This window comes from Vitis riparia, chromosome 17 (assembly GCF_004353265.1).
Source record: "Vitis riparia cultivar Riparia Gloire de Montpellier isolate 1030 chromosome 17, EGFV_Vit.rip_1.0, whole genome shotgun sequence".
Lineage (NCBI taxonomy): Eukaryota > Viridiplantae > Streptophyta > Magnoliopsida > Vitales > Vitaceae > Vitis > Vitis riparia.
In genome coordinates, this window is record NC_048447.1 from 821845 (window position 1) to 837446 (window position 15602).

Genomic DNA, 15602 nt, shown 5'->3' on the forward strand with positions numbered 1-15602 from the left:
TTAATTAACCTAATAGGTTTCGCTAGTTAATCAATTAGTCCAATCTAAAGACCTTATTCACGCACTCTTATGCAATCTTGTGTAATTACCAAAATTCTCTTATGCACAAAAGTGAACCTAGAGCCAATCTGACCCTCATAACCCATGCTAACAAGGTATATGAGCTCAAAGCAGGGACCATTGAGATCCATAAAAGTACTAGCTCTTAGAATCCAATTTTGAATTTGATTCAAAATCTTAATACAGAGAATAAATTAAACTCCAATATCTTATGTAAATAACAATGAGACACTATGTGTATGGGTTCGTGACCTGCTATCCATTGTTTTCGGTCTCCTCATGAACTAGTGTCTATAGTTTAATAAGGTGAAAGTTATTAGTCTTTCAAGACTATTTTTACTATCCTTAAGTTATAGATCCTCCTATTGTGTGTTCGATTAACATGTCTGAACTCTCAAAGAGCCTATGTCAAGTTCCACTTAAGGAACTACTATGACCATAGTTTCCATGAACACATCTTCGTAGGATCACCCAAAAGGACCCACTGTCTCAATCCTATGAGATATCATGTGCCTCTATTGAGAATACCTATTGCCACTGACTTCTACCAATAGTGACCCAATCAATAGGGAACAGATGATTAGCTTACAATCTCACCGACCCCGTAGGTCAAAGCCACTAGTAACTTTAACACAAGCTTAATATTCTATCAAGATTGAGAGACAACACAACGAAGCAACCGGGTGAGGTCATGACTACTTGATACCCTTAAGTCATGAGTAGGTCCTATCCAATGTGTAACCATAAACACTAGTGCACTCATCATAGGAAACCCATCCTGATAGGTAGGACCAGTCATCCTTCCAATTAAGAGGTAGTGCACTATAACCTCCAATGGGTTGCCTAAACCCACGAACGGTTGTAAATAAGTCATTTATTTGCAAGGAATTCATGACTTGGATATTCCGTGCAACTCCTAATGCACCTAAGTCACGTACAACGCAAAAGATGCAAGCAAGAATGCTTATAAAGTGTAATGCATGAAATAAGGATAGATAAAAATGAAACTGGAATAGCATTAAATAATAAATTCCAAATTTTGTTACATCGTGTGATGCTTTTAAGGGCCTTATCCTAATATTCTCATACTAGCCCTCAAAGCATCATGCAATCAAAGCATACTAGATACTCATTTGAAACTTATGTTATCCTTATGACCAATAAAGACTTTCCTTGTCAATGTATTGGTGAAGGGGTCCATCAAGTTCTTCATAGAAGGTATCTTGTCAACCATCATGTCACCCTTCTATATTATCTCAACACTTTGGAACATAAGCACATAATCCCTCGTTCTTCAAAGATACTTGAGTATATGCTTGACATAACGTAATTTTCCTATTCTTGTAATCCCGAAGGACTTTAAAGAGTATATTGCGTCCCTTCTAGAACTGAGTAGAAAAACTGATCTTGATTGATGGCAATATATCTACATCATTCCCAATGAGTAGATTGTCATCTACCTACATCTTAGAGCACCTTCACACTTTCCTTCACTTTCTTGTACACACAAGGCCCTTTACTATGAAAAGATCTGGTTACATCATGTAGATGCTAATATCAAGATAATCATTTAAGAGCACTATCTTGACATCCAATTGCAATATCTCATAAATAAGATACATCGTAATGGATAGGAGTAGTCTAATGTATTTGAGCATGGCTATTGTTGAAAAGGTTTCCTATTGACGAAACAATGTTTTGAACTATAACCTTTAGCTATAAGCTAGCCACGTAAATCTCAACCTTTCCATCTACTCCTTTATTCTTTTTATAGATTAACTTACACCTATGGGTTTTATCCCCTCAGGTGCTTCTAGAGAAACCTAAACTACATTAGAATAACAAGGACTCTAACTATCCTTTCATAGCTCCTTCTCGAGTTATGAGAAGCAACACACTCATTGCTTCATCATAAACCTCTCACTATGATTATGTACTCATGTACTAGAAGTAATAGGAATATTGTGTCTCTATACCTCTAGATCCATAGTATCTTGTATATAGTGAGACTATCTTCTAGTATTCTCCAATCTATATCATTGTTTGCCTTATTACATGTCATATAGCTTCATTAGAAATATGGTATTTGTAGTAGTAAACACCTTTTGATAATCGTGACTATAAAGTAATAATCTCAAAATCCTCTTGAATATCCTATAAATTGATATACTTCTTACCTTGCTCCCATATGTGAATTTGTTGTAAACTAAGTTTATAACATGTTCACATCTCTCTCGAAGTTAAAGGTACCAATCTAGTAATGGAGGTAAGATACAACCTTCAAGGAATCTCTTAAACAAATATGGGAAGTGATGATAAACCAATCATCAATCTTACTATGTCTATCAAAGTTTGATATCTTCTTTCCATTACTTCATGCAGTGGAGTCCTTGGTGCACACAACTAGGATATCATCCTATGCTCCTTATGAAAAGAATCAAACTTAATAGACACACCACCTCAATCCAATCAAAGTACGTTGATATGTTTACCTAATAGGCTATTTGATTCCGCCTTAAATTCAATGAATTTATTTGAGGCATTAGATTTCTTATGTATTAGGTACACATATCCAAACCTAGAGTATTCATCAATAAAAAATGATGAAGTACTCATGCTTTTGTATGTATGAACTCCAAAAGTTTCACATGCATCAGTATGCACTAATTCCAACCATTCCTTGGTTCCATGTCCTTTAGAAATAAAGGGATCTCTTGGTCATTTTACCACCTATATAGGATTCACAAGCTGAAAAATCCTTTGGAATATAAAGGTTTAGACTTAATTAGTCCTTGGATCCTGTTTAGATTGACATGACCTAGACTTTAGAAACAAAATGTTTGATTAGTATTAGGTTCATACTTGAGATCTGATTATTCTCAATACTAGGCAAAAAGATAATAGAGTTGCAACCCCCATCTTGCTAGTCGTCCTAAAAGAATTGGCTTTGATAGCACATACTTAATAGGATCAACATGTGCTATTAAGTGTACCGTGTATACTTGCATGTAATGTCTTAGCTTTTTTGTTGAGAAGATTAAGGCAAGATAAATCTTCTCTATTGGGGAGGTATTTAGTTATGGTCCCGTTGGAGTTTGACTTAAGTAATACAATGTACTTTCTTTGTTCTCTTCATTTTCTTGTGCAATTAATGGTCCAAGAGAGCATTCTTGTACAACAATGTAGAGTATTAATGACTTCCTCGCCATAGGAGCCCCTAAAATTGGTAGATTAGCCAAATACTTCTTAATGTTTTCAAAGACATTATCACAAGCTTGGTCCTAAACAAATGAGGCATCTTCCTTTATAAGTTGGTTGAAGGGCTGACATCGTCCTACAAGGTTTGAAATAAATTGTCAAATAAAAGCAAGATGTCTTTAGAGACTTTTGAGCTCCTAAAGATTCCTTGGCTTTGGCATATCTCGAATGGTTGCGATCTTGGATTAATCCACTTCAATACCACGGTGTTGAAAAATAAACCCTAGAAACTTACCGAAAGTAACACCAAAAGCACATTTGAGTGAGTTCATCTTGAGTTGGTACCTTCTTAATCTATTAAACACCATGCAAAGATCTTGTAAGTGGTATTCTCTTTTCCTAGACTTCACCACCAAATTGTCAACATAGCACTCAACATTTTTATGGAACATGTCATCGAAGATTCTTTGCATGGCATGTTGATATATTACACTTGCATTCTTTATTCCAAGAGGCATCACTTTCTAATAGTAAATACTTTTTGGAGTACAAAATGCAATAAGCTCTTCATCCATTGGCGCCATCCATATTTGATTGTACCCCAATGATCCAACCATGAAGGATAAAGCTTCATGACTAGTAGTTGCATTGATCGTGAGGTCAATGATTGGTAAGGAAAAGTTATCTTTTGGGCAAGAATTATTTAGATGTCTAAAATCCACACAAACATTGATTTGCCCATTCTTTTTCTTAATTGGAATGATGTTCACAATCCATTTCGGGTATTTTACCTTTTTAATGAAACCAATTTCGATCAATTTGTCAATTTTTGTTTCTATTTATGAAACAAGTTTTGGTCGAAATCGTCTCCGGGCTTTCTTAATTGGTTGGATGCCATGTTTCACCATGAGTTAATGCACTGCAACTTTTGGATTGAGTCCTAACATTTCTTTGTATGTCCAGGCAAAGACATCCTTATGTTCAAGCAACAACTCGGGATATTTGCTCTCTTAAGAAGGACTTAAAAGCAAACTAACATAGATTGGCTTCAGGTCCTCATTTGTACCCAAGTTGAGTCTATAGTGGTTTACCCCTCTTCCTCAAATGCTTGAGGAGATTCCCCCGGTTCACCTTTTAAAGATTCTAAATTAGAGTTGACTTCTACCATAACATGATAACTAGCACGTGTTGAACTTCTTTAACATCGTTGGGGCATCTCTCATTCAACTACTTGGTGATTACAATAGTACATCATTTTACCATTAACAAACCATTAGTGTAGATTTTGCCAAGTTGAGTTGTGCTTCATCCATGATGGGATTAAACTCTTTGTCTTTGCATCCTCCTTTAGGTCAATACATCGCATCTTATTAGACTTTCCTCACCATGACTTTTGGGGTAGAGTCCCAATCCTTTGCTGTGTTGATCTTCATGGAATATGTGTTAAATTATGTTCCACTTAGTTAAAACTTCCCAACCTAGTAAACACTAAAGTTCATGTAGTTGGAGTGTTAATTTGATCAAACACTGAAGTTCCAAGAGGAGAGTTTGATCTACTACTCTCTTCGATGTCTTCAATAGTGATATGTTGTTTACTTGCCTTAGTACTTTTAAGTCTTAGCTAAAATCATGATAAGCTCAGAAGGTACAAACCCTAGACCTACCTTGGAAGGATTGATTGCATACCCCTATTGTTTTAACTTCTTTTGAGTTTTGTTAAGACCATGCATCTTTTCACTTGTGGTCTTAGGAAGTTCTCCTAATTATAATGATGAAGTGAAGTCATACTCTGCTTTTGTTAATAACTTGTAAGCCTTAGTGTTGAAGCCCTCATCTGTTCTTTCGTAAGGGAAGAATCCTTGCTCTATTTAATTTCCTGAGGGTTTGATGGATTTTTACGTCTCATACTTAGAGATAAGTTGTAAGTTTAGAAGGGGAATGATCATCTCTTCTTTCAAGACTTAAAGATCCCCATTTTCCAATCTTCAAGGTTGTATTTCGCTTCTGTCTTCTATGAAAGGTGGTTGACCCTCGCTTCATCGAGATCTCGGGACATACCTAAAAACTAGGAGAGTTGTGGCACCTCTCGAATTTGACATTGATCTTTTTGAAGATTTCTATTTTTTTTTTATTCGACATACCACTGGTTGTGAAATTTCCCCTATTACTATTGGCTCACATTACTTAACTTTTTTCTTAAGCTTAGCTTTTCTAGTGGAAGGAATAATTGTAGAGAGAACTTCCTGTATAATATCATCTTTTGTGTAAAATTTGGCATTAGTAAAGTAAGACTTGACTTCTATAAATGGTTTAGCATCAACCTCTACTTTCTTTACCCATCCTCTATAGAACTTGAAGCACTGGTGTAGTGTTAAAGGAATTACTCCATTCTCATGAAGCCATGGTTGCTTGAGTAACACATTGTAAGATGTTTTTGCATCAATTACATGAAACAATGTGTCTGAACCTAACTCACCCGTAACAAGCTCCAAGCAAATAATGCCAATAGCTCATTGTTTCCTAAGATTAAAGCGTTGGATCATTAGGCGACTTCATGCTAACTCCATTGTGGCAATCTTGAGTTGTTTCATTGTTTCTTTAGGCATGATATTTACTATAGACCTTTCGCCAATCAAGATATGAGTGACATTCTATTCTCGCATGTATCCAGTAACAAATAGGGGTCAATTGTGTGGCTTTAACCTTGATTGGAGGTCATCGTCGGTGAAGGTGATGTTTTCACAAGTGTGGCTTTCGTTCTCAATTATTTTTGCCCCCTTTATTTTTGTGGCATAAAGTGATGGATTCTTGAGTGTTTGGATCAACGTAGCTCGTGTTTCCTCAGGAAGTTATAGCATTTCATGGCTACTGAAGAGTGAGGGTAAGCATTGTAGGCTTGCTATTACCTTATTCCCTTGGTTTTGATCGACTTTGCACAGCTCTTTCTTTATCTTTCATTTGATCCCTCATCTTTCGACATCTCGTAACAAAAGACCATTTGAGTTGATGTTGTCATCCTTTTATCAAAGAACTTTAAAGGGAAGTATTCCCCTAAGTGATAAGGATGATAAGATTCTGTACCAAGATGTCATCTACTTATATAATCACTTGTTTCTTTCGAGGTTACCTTCATGAGACCAATGTCCAACTTACTTTGCTATACAACATTGATTCATTATCAGAGCAAAAGTGAAGAAGAGCATCTTGGCATGACACTTGTGTTTGCTTTAGCTTAAGTGACTCACATTGAATAGTACCAACGCATGCTCATAGTGTCTTAAGTGGAACATGTAATGGAACAACATCAAAGGACCCAAATGTGATTGTAGCATGATTTGACTCTACTGCTTCATCTAGATCCAAATGAATTCTTCTTTGTTTTGCAAGTTTCATCATGAGATCTTTTAAGATGAAACATTTCTCCAATAGGTGGCTAACGATTTAGTGGTAATGGTAGTAGTTTAGATCATTAACACAACCCCTTTTTTTTAGATGTTTGCACTCAGGTAGCTTAATAACTTTTTTTTGGAGCATATCTTCCAACATGCTAGGCACATTAGAGTTAGGAAAATGATCGTTTTTCTCCAATTCCTCTAAGGTGAACCGATGCCTCTTATTTTCACGGGTTTGTCTAGCCTCTTTTACTTTCTTCTTTTTATCTCATGTTGTAATTTTAATTAGAGTTGTATTTATCGTCATTGGTTCTTGGATAGGTTTCTTTGAGGTCTTATCACTTTTTTTCCCATCGTATCTCTCTTTTCGTTGGTCAACGATACGGTCCTTGGCATCATGGTTGGCTATACTAAGCTCCATGTTATGTACTCAAGTAGCTAACTTTTCAAAGGTATGAGGTCATATCCCTTGGAAAATGTATAAAAGACTCCAATGCATTCTTGTATGTACATCTCCACATTTGACACCTAAGATAATTTATCCTTGTACTCAAGGTTTACGGAACGTTAATGATTGATGTAGTCAACAACCGATTGTCTTTCCATTGCTTGGTATTGGTAAGATCCATGATGCTTACAGTTTTTTGGGTGTTATAGAAACGGTTAAGGAATTTGTGCTCCATTTAGTCCCAACTGTGAATGCACTCGAGTGCAAGGTTTGTGTACCAATCAAAGGTATTCCCTTGAAAGGGCTAAACGAATTGTTTAACCAATAGGTCACCCTCTGTTCTTGCATTATTGCAAGTCTCGACAAAATGGACAACACGTTGTTTCGAATTTCCCTTTCCATCGAATGACTAAAACTTTGGAGGTTGATAACCCACAGACATATGTAAGTTATCAATCCTCTTAGTGTAAGGCTTAGAGTATGTGAGTGTACTTTGTGAGGGTCCACCATATTATGCTTTAATGGTGTTAGTTATCATGTCTTGAATTTCTTGGATAGATAATGATGCCACCGAGGTAGATTCAATGATTTGTTTCCTGACCTCCACTGACTTAGATGCAAGTGGTGCATCACTTGGAGACGTGATCCCCAAAGGGTGAGTGAGTCCTTAACTTAACTCAATTGTGTTTTGTGCTTGTGCCTCTACCTTATTCATGAAGGAGGCTATTTGCATATAATTCTCCTTGATAGTCTTGGTGAGTTTAGAGATGACACGAGCCATTCCTACTAGTTGTTCTTACATAAATGTAGTGCTCGTTGCCATTACTGACATGGTCACTTAGAAAGATCAAGTGAAAGAACTCGAATGGTCGAAGGAGTTGTCTAGCTTTGACATCCCAGTTGGTGAGCTGGTGCTTGAGTTGCCATCAACAATAGAGTATAGGCACTTATCCCCAAAGCCCTTCATTATTGAAGAGTGTTTGTCCCTACTGTGAGAACTTTGTCTCTTTGCCCCAAAGAGGCTAAGGTGATGACTAGTTGGTAATTGTCGCACATCCCCATTGTTTTTAGCAAATAGGTGTGCTCGCTTACTAACTTTTTTTACGGTGCAATAGTTGATTTTGCCTTGCTATGAGTCACAAGGCTCGTTGAGGTGTTGTGTGTTGTTTGGGTAATGACAATCTTGTCATCACCTTTGTCAACATGCGCAACTTAAGCCTTTTTAGACGTCATTGTCTTGGTAGTGATCACTTTCTTAGCGGAAAATATTAAAGGCAAAGAGGTCCCACTTGATGTGTGTGGACCTTGCATTTCAGCTCATACGTTTCCCACTCGATGATGAGCTCGATTTTTATTTTGAAAATGATTTATTGATTAAGAAAATGACTTGGAGTTGCCACTTATTTTTGTTTTATTTTTAAAAGGGTAAACAAAATAAGAAAGAAAACCCTAAGTGTGACTCCTTATTTTGGAAAAGGTGGTCTGTGAAAATCGGATCGGGTTCGGGGGTCAGGTTACTTATCGGGAAGGTACGGTAAAGACCGTAGCACCCCTCTAAGTCCCTAAAGTCAGGTCTCTACTAATAAAATGAAGCTGACGTGGCAATCAACATGAAAAACAATGAATACCGACATGATCACATATTGAAAGTCAAAGCATATATGGGTGATGGTCAGAGTGAGAGAAAAAAATGCATACCCGATCAACAAACGGCAACGCACTATCATAAAAGGGGTTAGTGCATAGTAATGAACACAAAATATGTCACTTATATCACCAAACAAGAGGAATAACCACCAATAGCACGCATGACATTTCATTCAAATTCATTCTTATTTTAAAGAAAATTTATTTGATGTTGGGCTCCCACCATAGCCTAATTTATTTTGCATGAATCAATTTCAATAACCCCATTATTCGGAATTATGAAATTTAATCCTTGCTTATTTAAAAAACGCTTAAAAATGAGAAAAAAAGTGGAAAAGACTTACCGTAGAGAAAAATGGCAATCTATTTATTAAAAATGAGATTTTGGGAATCTAAAAAAAACTCTAAGGATGAAAAAAAATATGGAGTTGTAATTATTTTAAAAGACTAAAAACCAAAAGGTGATTTGAATAAGGGGATTTAGGAAATTATTTTCAAAACCAATGATGGTGAAATGGAGAAGAAAAATAAAAAGAGAGAAAAAGAAAGATGACATGTGGCCACCAAGATTTGCATGCCAAAGGTGGCCATGCAAAGAAGATTCCCTTTTGAGCCTGCTTTGAAGCAGTGTTCTTTCTTTTATTTCATTTCTCGGTACAACGAGCCCGATTTGAGAAAAACTGAGTCAACTTCCAAATTTATGACCTCTCAATAGTCCTTGATCTGATCTATTCTGGCTTCGACAAAAGATATTCCTTGTGCATCTCAATCTTTCTTTCCTTGTTCACAATCTCCTCAAGAACATCTTCTGTAACAAGATATTGCACTTGAGGACAGGCAGCAGCTTGCATGGCCAGATCATCAACTAGCTTCATTTCTTATCTCTCAATTCCCATCTTCAGCAGCTTTCATTCGATTGTACCATTCGCTAATCCCAGTGTGTTCCACCATGTCTCTCCCAGACTTGAGGTGTCGGATGGGTCTCAAGACACTAAATACAACTAGATCAGCTAAATTAGGTTCCAGGCCACCAAGGAATTTCCTGCCCTTTAGAGCATCCACCCATGTTTCTGCAGCTCCATACAAGGCGACACGTCCATCAGTGATGTTATGCCTCTTCTTCAGTTTCTTTGACACAAAATACATGGCTGCAGCTCCGCCATATTTTGCTATTATTCTCTTTGTGAAGCTGAAATTTCCATAGGTTGTGATATAGTCAAATGATTCGATAGCCTCAAAAGCACTCTGGTATATATTTGGAGATAAGACATGCACCAAGTGATTATCAACCCACCCAAGCCATTTTCTTTCTTCATCACCGTCTAGGACAGAATCAAGGTATTTCTCAGGATGAATCCTTTGGAACAACTTATTAATTATATCTAATGAATCGACCATTTGTTCACCGTCAACTGTTAGTATAGGCACTTTCTTGTACTCGGACCATTTTATCTCTTTTTTGTTTGTGGGGTTCACCTCCACAAATTTGTATCCAATATCATAGTGATCCAGGAATGCTTTAACTTTGTTGCAGAAAGGGCAGGCTTCGTACTGATACAGAACTACGTCGTTTGGAAGGAACTTCTTGGGATGCATCGGATCCTCGGCGGGAACATCCTGAGCTAGTCCGGACAATAACATAGTTCCGGATACGGCAAGAGCGGGTAGAGGTAAGTGACTGGCGAGCTTATGAGGGAACCGTTGACCATGACGCCATAGCTGGATTTCTGAGAAGTCTCCCTTCATCTTTAAAGTCCTGAACAAATATTTCCTCTACATCAACAATGGCTATCTCAATGGATGGCCATTTAAGAGCAATGATTGCCATAATAGGCCCTCTAATGTGCCCGGTTCCAACACTACTACCCTTCACGATCCTCTTTATCTAACCATGACCAAAGAATTTATAAACAATTCAGATTAGGAACCATAAGCTAGTCAACAGGCCATGCACATCATCTTCATTGATTGGGTATGTGAACTTCTCAAGGAGTAGTCTAGAGAGAGAAGAAGTGGAGACATAGGTGTGTGGTGGGTATGAGAAAAGTGAAGTAATGAATGCGTGGGTGTGGATTAGTTGAATGAGTGGCAGAATGTAGTGATAGAAGGGAATATAATGGGTATGGATTTAGATGGGAAGATGTGGACCTGAAACGGGTATAGGCACGAAATGGACATAATGTGGACATGCATGGCCATGCATAGCCATGCAAAGGTGGAAGAAACGGGTCCAAGGATGGGAGGTTGGAAAATGGCATGTGTTGTAGAGAGATGAAACGGGAGGTGAGCGGCGAGTGAAATGTAGAGGTAAAAGGGTGACCATTTGGGTTGATATTAGGTGCATGTGGAGAGTATAAGGGAAATGAATTAAAAATGGGCTAAGTGTGAGTTTGTGGGGTGATGAGCAGTAAGTGGGAATGTGTTATGATGAGCAAGTTTGGTAAACCTGAAGGACGGCAACTACTGGGTGTTTGGAAAGCATGGGTGATGATGGGTGGTAAGGCTATAGGCACATGGGAGGGGTATTAGTGGGTCAGGATGAGAATAGGGTATTGTGAAAAGGATAAGTAGGAAATTTTGCAAAAGCTTGATGGGATCATGTATGCAAAGAGATGGGTATTGAATAGAACCCAAAAAAAAAAAATGAAACCCAGAGTGCCATTACAACCATTCTATCCACAATCCATCTTCAACTGAACCATGTAGACTTTTTGTAGAGACTGGTATTCGACGGGCTGAATTAGCAATTGATTGGAATAAATCTCAAGGAAGTTACAAATATTTTCTCTACGGGCTCCATACATCCCATGAGACTAGAATAGGCGGGAAGATTCTTGACTTTAACTGCATTGGATCAGACTCAGATGGCACAACCTTAGAATATCTCACATCTCTACCTCAAGGCATTTGTGAATGCATTCCAAGTTATTCTCTGCTCGAGCGTCATCAATATTCCTCATTGCAGATTCATATTTAGTTGGATTAAACGAAAATGTCTCCATTTATGCTGATATTTCTCAAGCAAACCTTCCTCATCAGATAAATTCCTTTTCGCATGACTACAATCACCAGTCCATTGAGCCCGAGATTTTTCCCCAATAGCTTCTAAACCCGATTTCAACCAATACGTTAGAGCCTCAGTTCAAACACTGGACTAAGCTCTCAAACAGGACTCCATGGGAACTTTTGCAGAGTGATGGCCATGGCACTTCGCTGGCTGGATAAACTCCAACTCAAGGAATGGACAATAAGGCACATGAATCCCAGAGGCTTTGCTACTGAGCTCTTTCAAAGCCATCCCAATGCACGCAACCAACCCCAAACATGATACTCACGCTAAACATATCAGAGACAAAAAACACAGTAAAGGAAAACAGAGCATGTGAAAGAAAAAATAATACGATTAATTCTGGCTTTCTTCCATGAAAATCACTCAGAGTTAAGAACCGGTGGGAGGTTCTTGACTGATTTTAACACACAAACAAATAGTATAATCATAATGTAACACATACAGGAGAAAACAGAGACTAAGCAAACGGAAACTGAGAAACAGGTTTAACACATTAGACAGCCAAAATAAACATCCAAATGTTAGGAAGAAACCTCGAATGACTGAAATAATGGAGAACTTAAGGTGTAAAAATAGCTAAACCTGAGCGATCTTTTCGATCAAAAGTCGTTTGGTTCACAGCAAGCCGTGGCCTCTCTCATCTGTTCCTTGCTTCTTCTATGAGAGTTCTCTCTTATCTCGGGTTCCCTCATCTCAAGCCAATAGCTAGCCTAGAAAATCCCTCCAAATAGAATACTCCCTCCCTTGTTCTCTCCTCTAGTCTCTCTCAAAAAAATATCTCTCCCCCTGAAGTTTTTTTTCCCAAGCAAAGGAATGCCCCAAAATATATCTAGCCCGCACCAAAAAGCACTACCTCGGCCCACAAATCCTCTCTCTCCTACGCTCCTCCATAACGGTCAGCAAATTCTCCAGAATATTCTCCCTACGTGTCATTTTCCCATAGCTCCCCAAAAAGCAATGTTGATTCTCTGATGGTTAATCACAAGGCAACGCGTGGCTGCCTGCAATGCTAGCACCTGGCTAAAAAAATGTAACCTGCAGCAACTGAAATGAAAAAAAGAACAAGCCCCCAAAATGGGGGTCTACAAATATGCCCCTCTTCGGTAGAGCTCTTGAGTGTAAGGAATATGAACACTGAAGTGAAAAGAAAGTGTGAATAGTGAGTGGAATGAAGTGAACTATACCGAAGAACAAAGGAGACCCCCACAGTGACACTAGTGAAACACGAACTCACTCAGGCCAACAAAATGAACAACGAGGCTCTAATCCTAAGAGAAAAAGGTGTCTTAGATACCTCTGAAGCCGCACTGAGGACCCAGACTCCCTCTAAGACGTCTCCAAAAGTGACTCGAAAGACCATATAAAAAATGAGTAACGGTCAAACCACTCTGAAGACCAGAAAAGACTACGCCCAAAGAAAGCTACCCTATGTGAACTACACGAGAATGCCAGGTGCAGGGTGCCTAACGACATGGCTGATATAAGTGGCATGAACTCGAATGACCATGTCATGTGCAGTGAAAAGGGGAATCTAGGAAAGCAATGATGAATAAACGATAAGCACAAGGTGACGAGGTGAGGAAAATGAGGGTGAATGCAAACCCATGAAGGCAATATATGCAATGCCAGTGGATATGAATGCCAGGGACTATGACTCTGAATGATACGACTGAGGAGAAATGACTCTGAACGTCAGAAAAAGGAAAGAAAATGATGACTCGGAATGTCTAAATAGGTATGTACAACAACTCTGAATGCTAAAATTGAGAAAAAGATGATAGTGGCACTGAAGGTCAAACAGAATAGTAGCTCTGAACGCCAAAACTAGGGAAAGAAATAACCCCAAATGCATGAATGGATATGAAAAATGGCTCTGAAAGCCAAAATAAAGAAAAGAAATGAGCCAGAAGGCCTAAAGGAGTGTGCCCAATGGCTTTGAACATTAGAATGGGGGAAAATGGTGATGGATCGAATGAAAGATAGACATGAGGACTCTGAGTATCGAACTGAAAACATGGCTCTGAACGCAAAATAGGAGACAAGTAATGGCTCTGAACGCCGAAACGAACGATGTGTAATAGCTCTGAACGTTGAACGAAACAAAACACGGCTCTGAACGTCGGAATGAATGACGTAATGGCTCTAAACGCCGAATGAAGATGTGGCTCTGAACGCCAAATGAAACAAAACACAGCTCTGAACGCTGAAATAAAGATAAGCAATGGCTCTAAACGCCGAAATGAAGACGCGACTCTGAGTGCCAAACGAAAAACAGGTAATGGCTCTGGACACCGAAATGGATGATAAGTAATGGTTCTGAACGCCGAAATGAAGACGCGGCTCTGAACGCCAAACGGAAAACAAGTAATGGCTCTGAACCCCGATACTGAGAAGTGATGCTCTGAACGCCGAAATTGAGAAGCAGTGATGGCTCTGAATGCCGAAGCTGAGAAGCGATGATGATGACTTTGAACCCTGAAATGGAAAAATGCAACTCTGAACGTCAAATTGAAAACACGATGATGGCTCTAAACGCCGAAACTGAGAAATGATGGTGGCTCTGAACGCCAAAACTGGAGAAGTGGATCTGAATGCCGAAACTAAGAATGCGACTCTGAAAGTCAAACTGAGAAGCGATGATGATGACTCTGAACCCCAAAATGGAAAAATGCGACTCTGAACGTCAAACTAAAAACACGATGATGGCTCTGAACGTCGAAACTGAGAAACGATGGTGGCTCTGAACGCCAAAACTGGAGAAATGGCTCTGAATGCCGAAACTGAAAATACGACTTTGAACGTCAAACTGAGAAGCAATGATGGCTCTGAACGCCGAAACTGAGAAACGATGGTGGCTCTGAATGCCAAAACTGGAGAAGTGGCTCTGAACGCTGAAACTGAGAATGCGACTCTGAACGTCAAACTGAGAAGCGATGATGGATCTGAACGCCGAAATGAAAAAATGCGACTCTGAACATTAAACTGAAAACACGATGATGGCTCTAAATGCCGAAACTAAGAAACAATGGTGGCTCTGAACGCCAAAACTGGAGAAGTGGCTCTGAACGCCGAAACTGAGAATGCGACTCTGAATGTCAAACTGAGAAGCGATGATAGCTCTGAACGCCGAAACTGAGAAGCAACAATGATGGCTCTGAATGCCGAAACGGAAAAATGCTACTCTGAACGTCAAACTGAAAACATGATGATGGCTTTGAACGCTGAAACTGAGAATGTGACTCTGAACATCAAACTAAGAAGTGATGATGGCTCTGAACACCGAAAATTGAGAAGTGGTGATGGCTCTGAACGCCGAAATTGAGAATGCGACGAGGATGGCTCTAAACGCCAATACTGAGAAGTGATGATGGCTCTGAATGCCGAAACGGAAAAATGCGACTTTGAACGTCAAACTGAAAACACAATGATGGCTCTGAACGTCGAAACTGAAAAGTGATGGTGGGTCTGAACGCCAAAACTGAGAAATGATGGTGACTCTGAACACCAAAACTGGAGAAGTGGCTCTGAACGCCGAACTAAAAGTGTGACATGATGACTCTGAATGTCGTAAACCCTGAATGAATAGTGGATCTGAACGCCAAACTGAAGGTGTGGCTCTGAATGCCAAACTGAAAATGCAAGGAGATAATGAGGGGGGGATATGCCCGAATGTAACGTGCTGCTACAACTCTCAATCCATGGAAATGGCCTGAAAGAGACTCCATGAGTCTTAAAGGATGCTCTGCTAGTGAGTCGGAATGCTCAAATCAACTATAAACATAATCTC

At 39.0% G+C, this 15602-nt stretch overlaps 1 protein-coding gene across 1 annotated transcript; it reads right to left on the minus strand.

The window, feature by feature from the left end:
- Positions 1–9630: 9630 nt before the first annotated feature.
- On the minus strand, positions 9631–10491 carry LOC117904758 (prostaglandin E synthase 2-like). The gene has a single exon (XM_034817515.1). It carries the CDS (start codon positions 10489–10491, stop codon positions 9631–9633), a length of 861 nt encoding a protein of 286 aa, XP_034673406.1.
- Between the last annotated feature and the right edge of the window lie 5111 nt (positions 10492–15602).

Excerpts from the sequence above, each read along its gene's own strand:
- LOC117904758 (XM_034817515.1), bottom strand. The coding sequence starts at position 10,491 with ATGAAGGGAGACTTCTCAGAAATCCAGCTATGGCGTCATGGTCAACGG.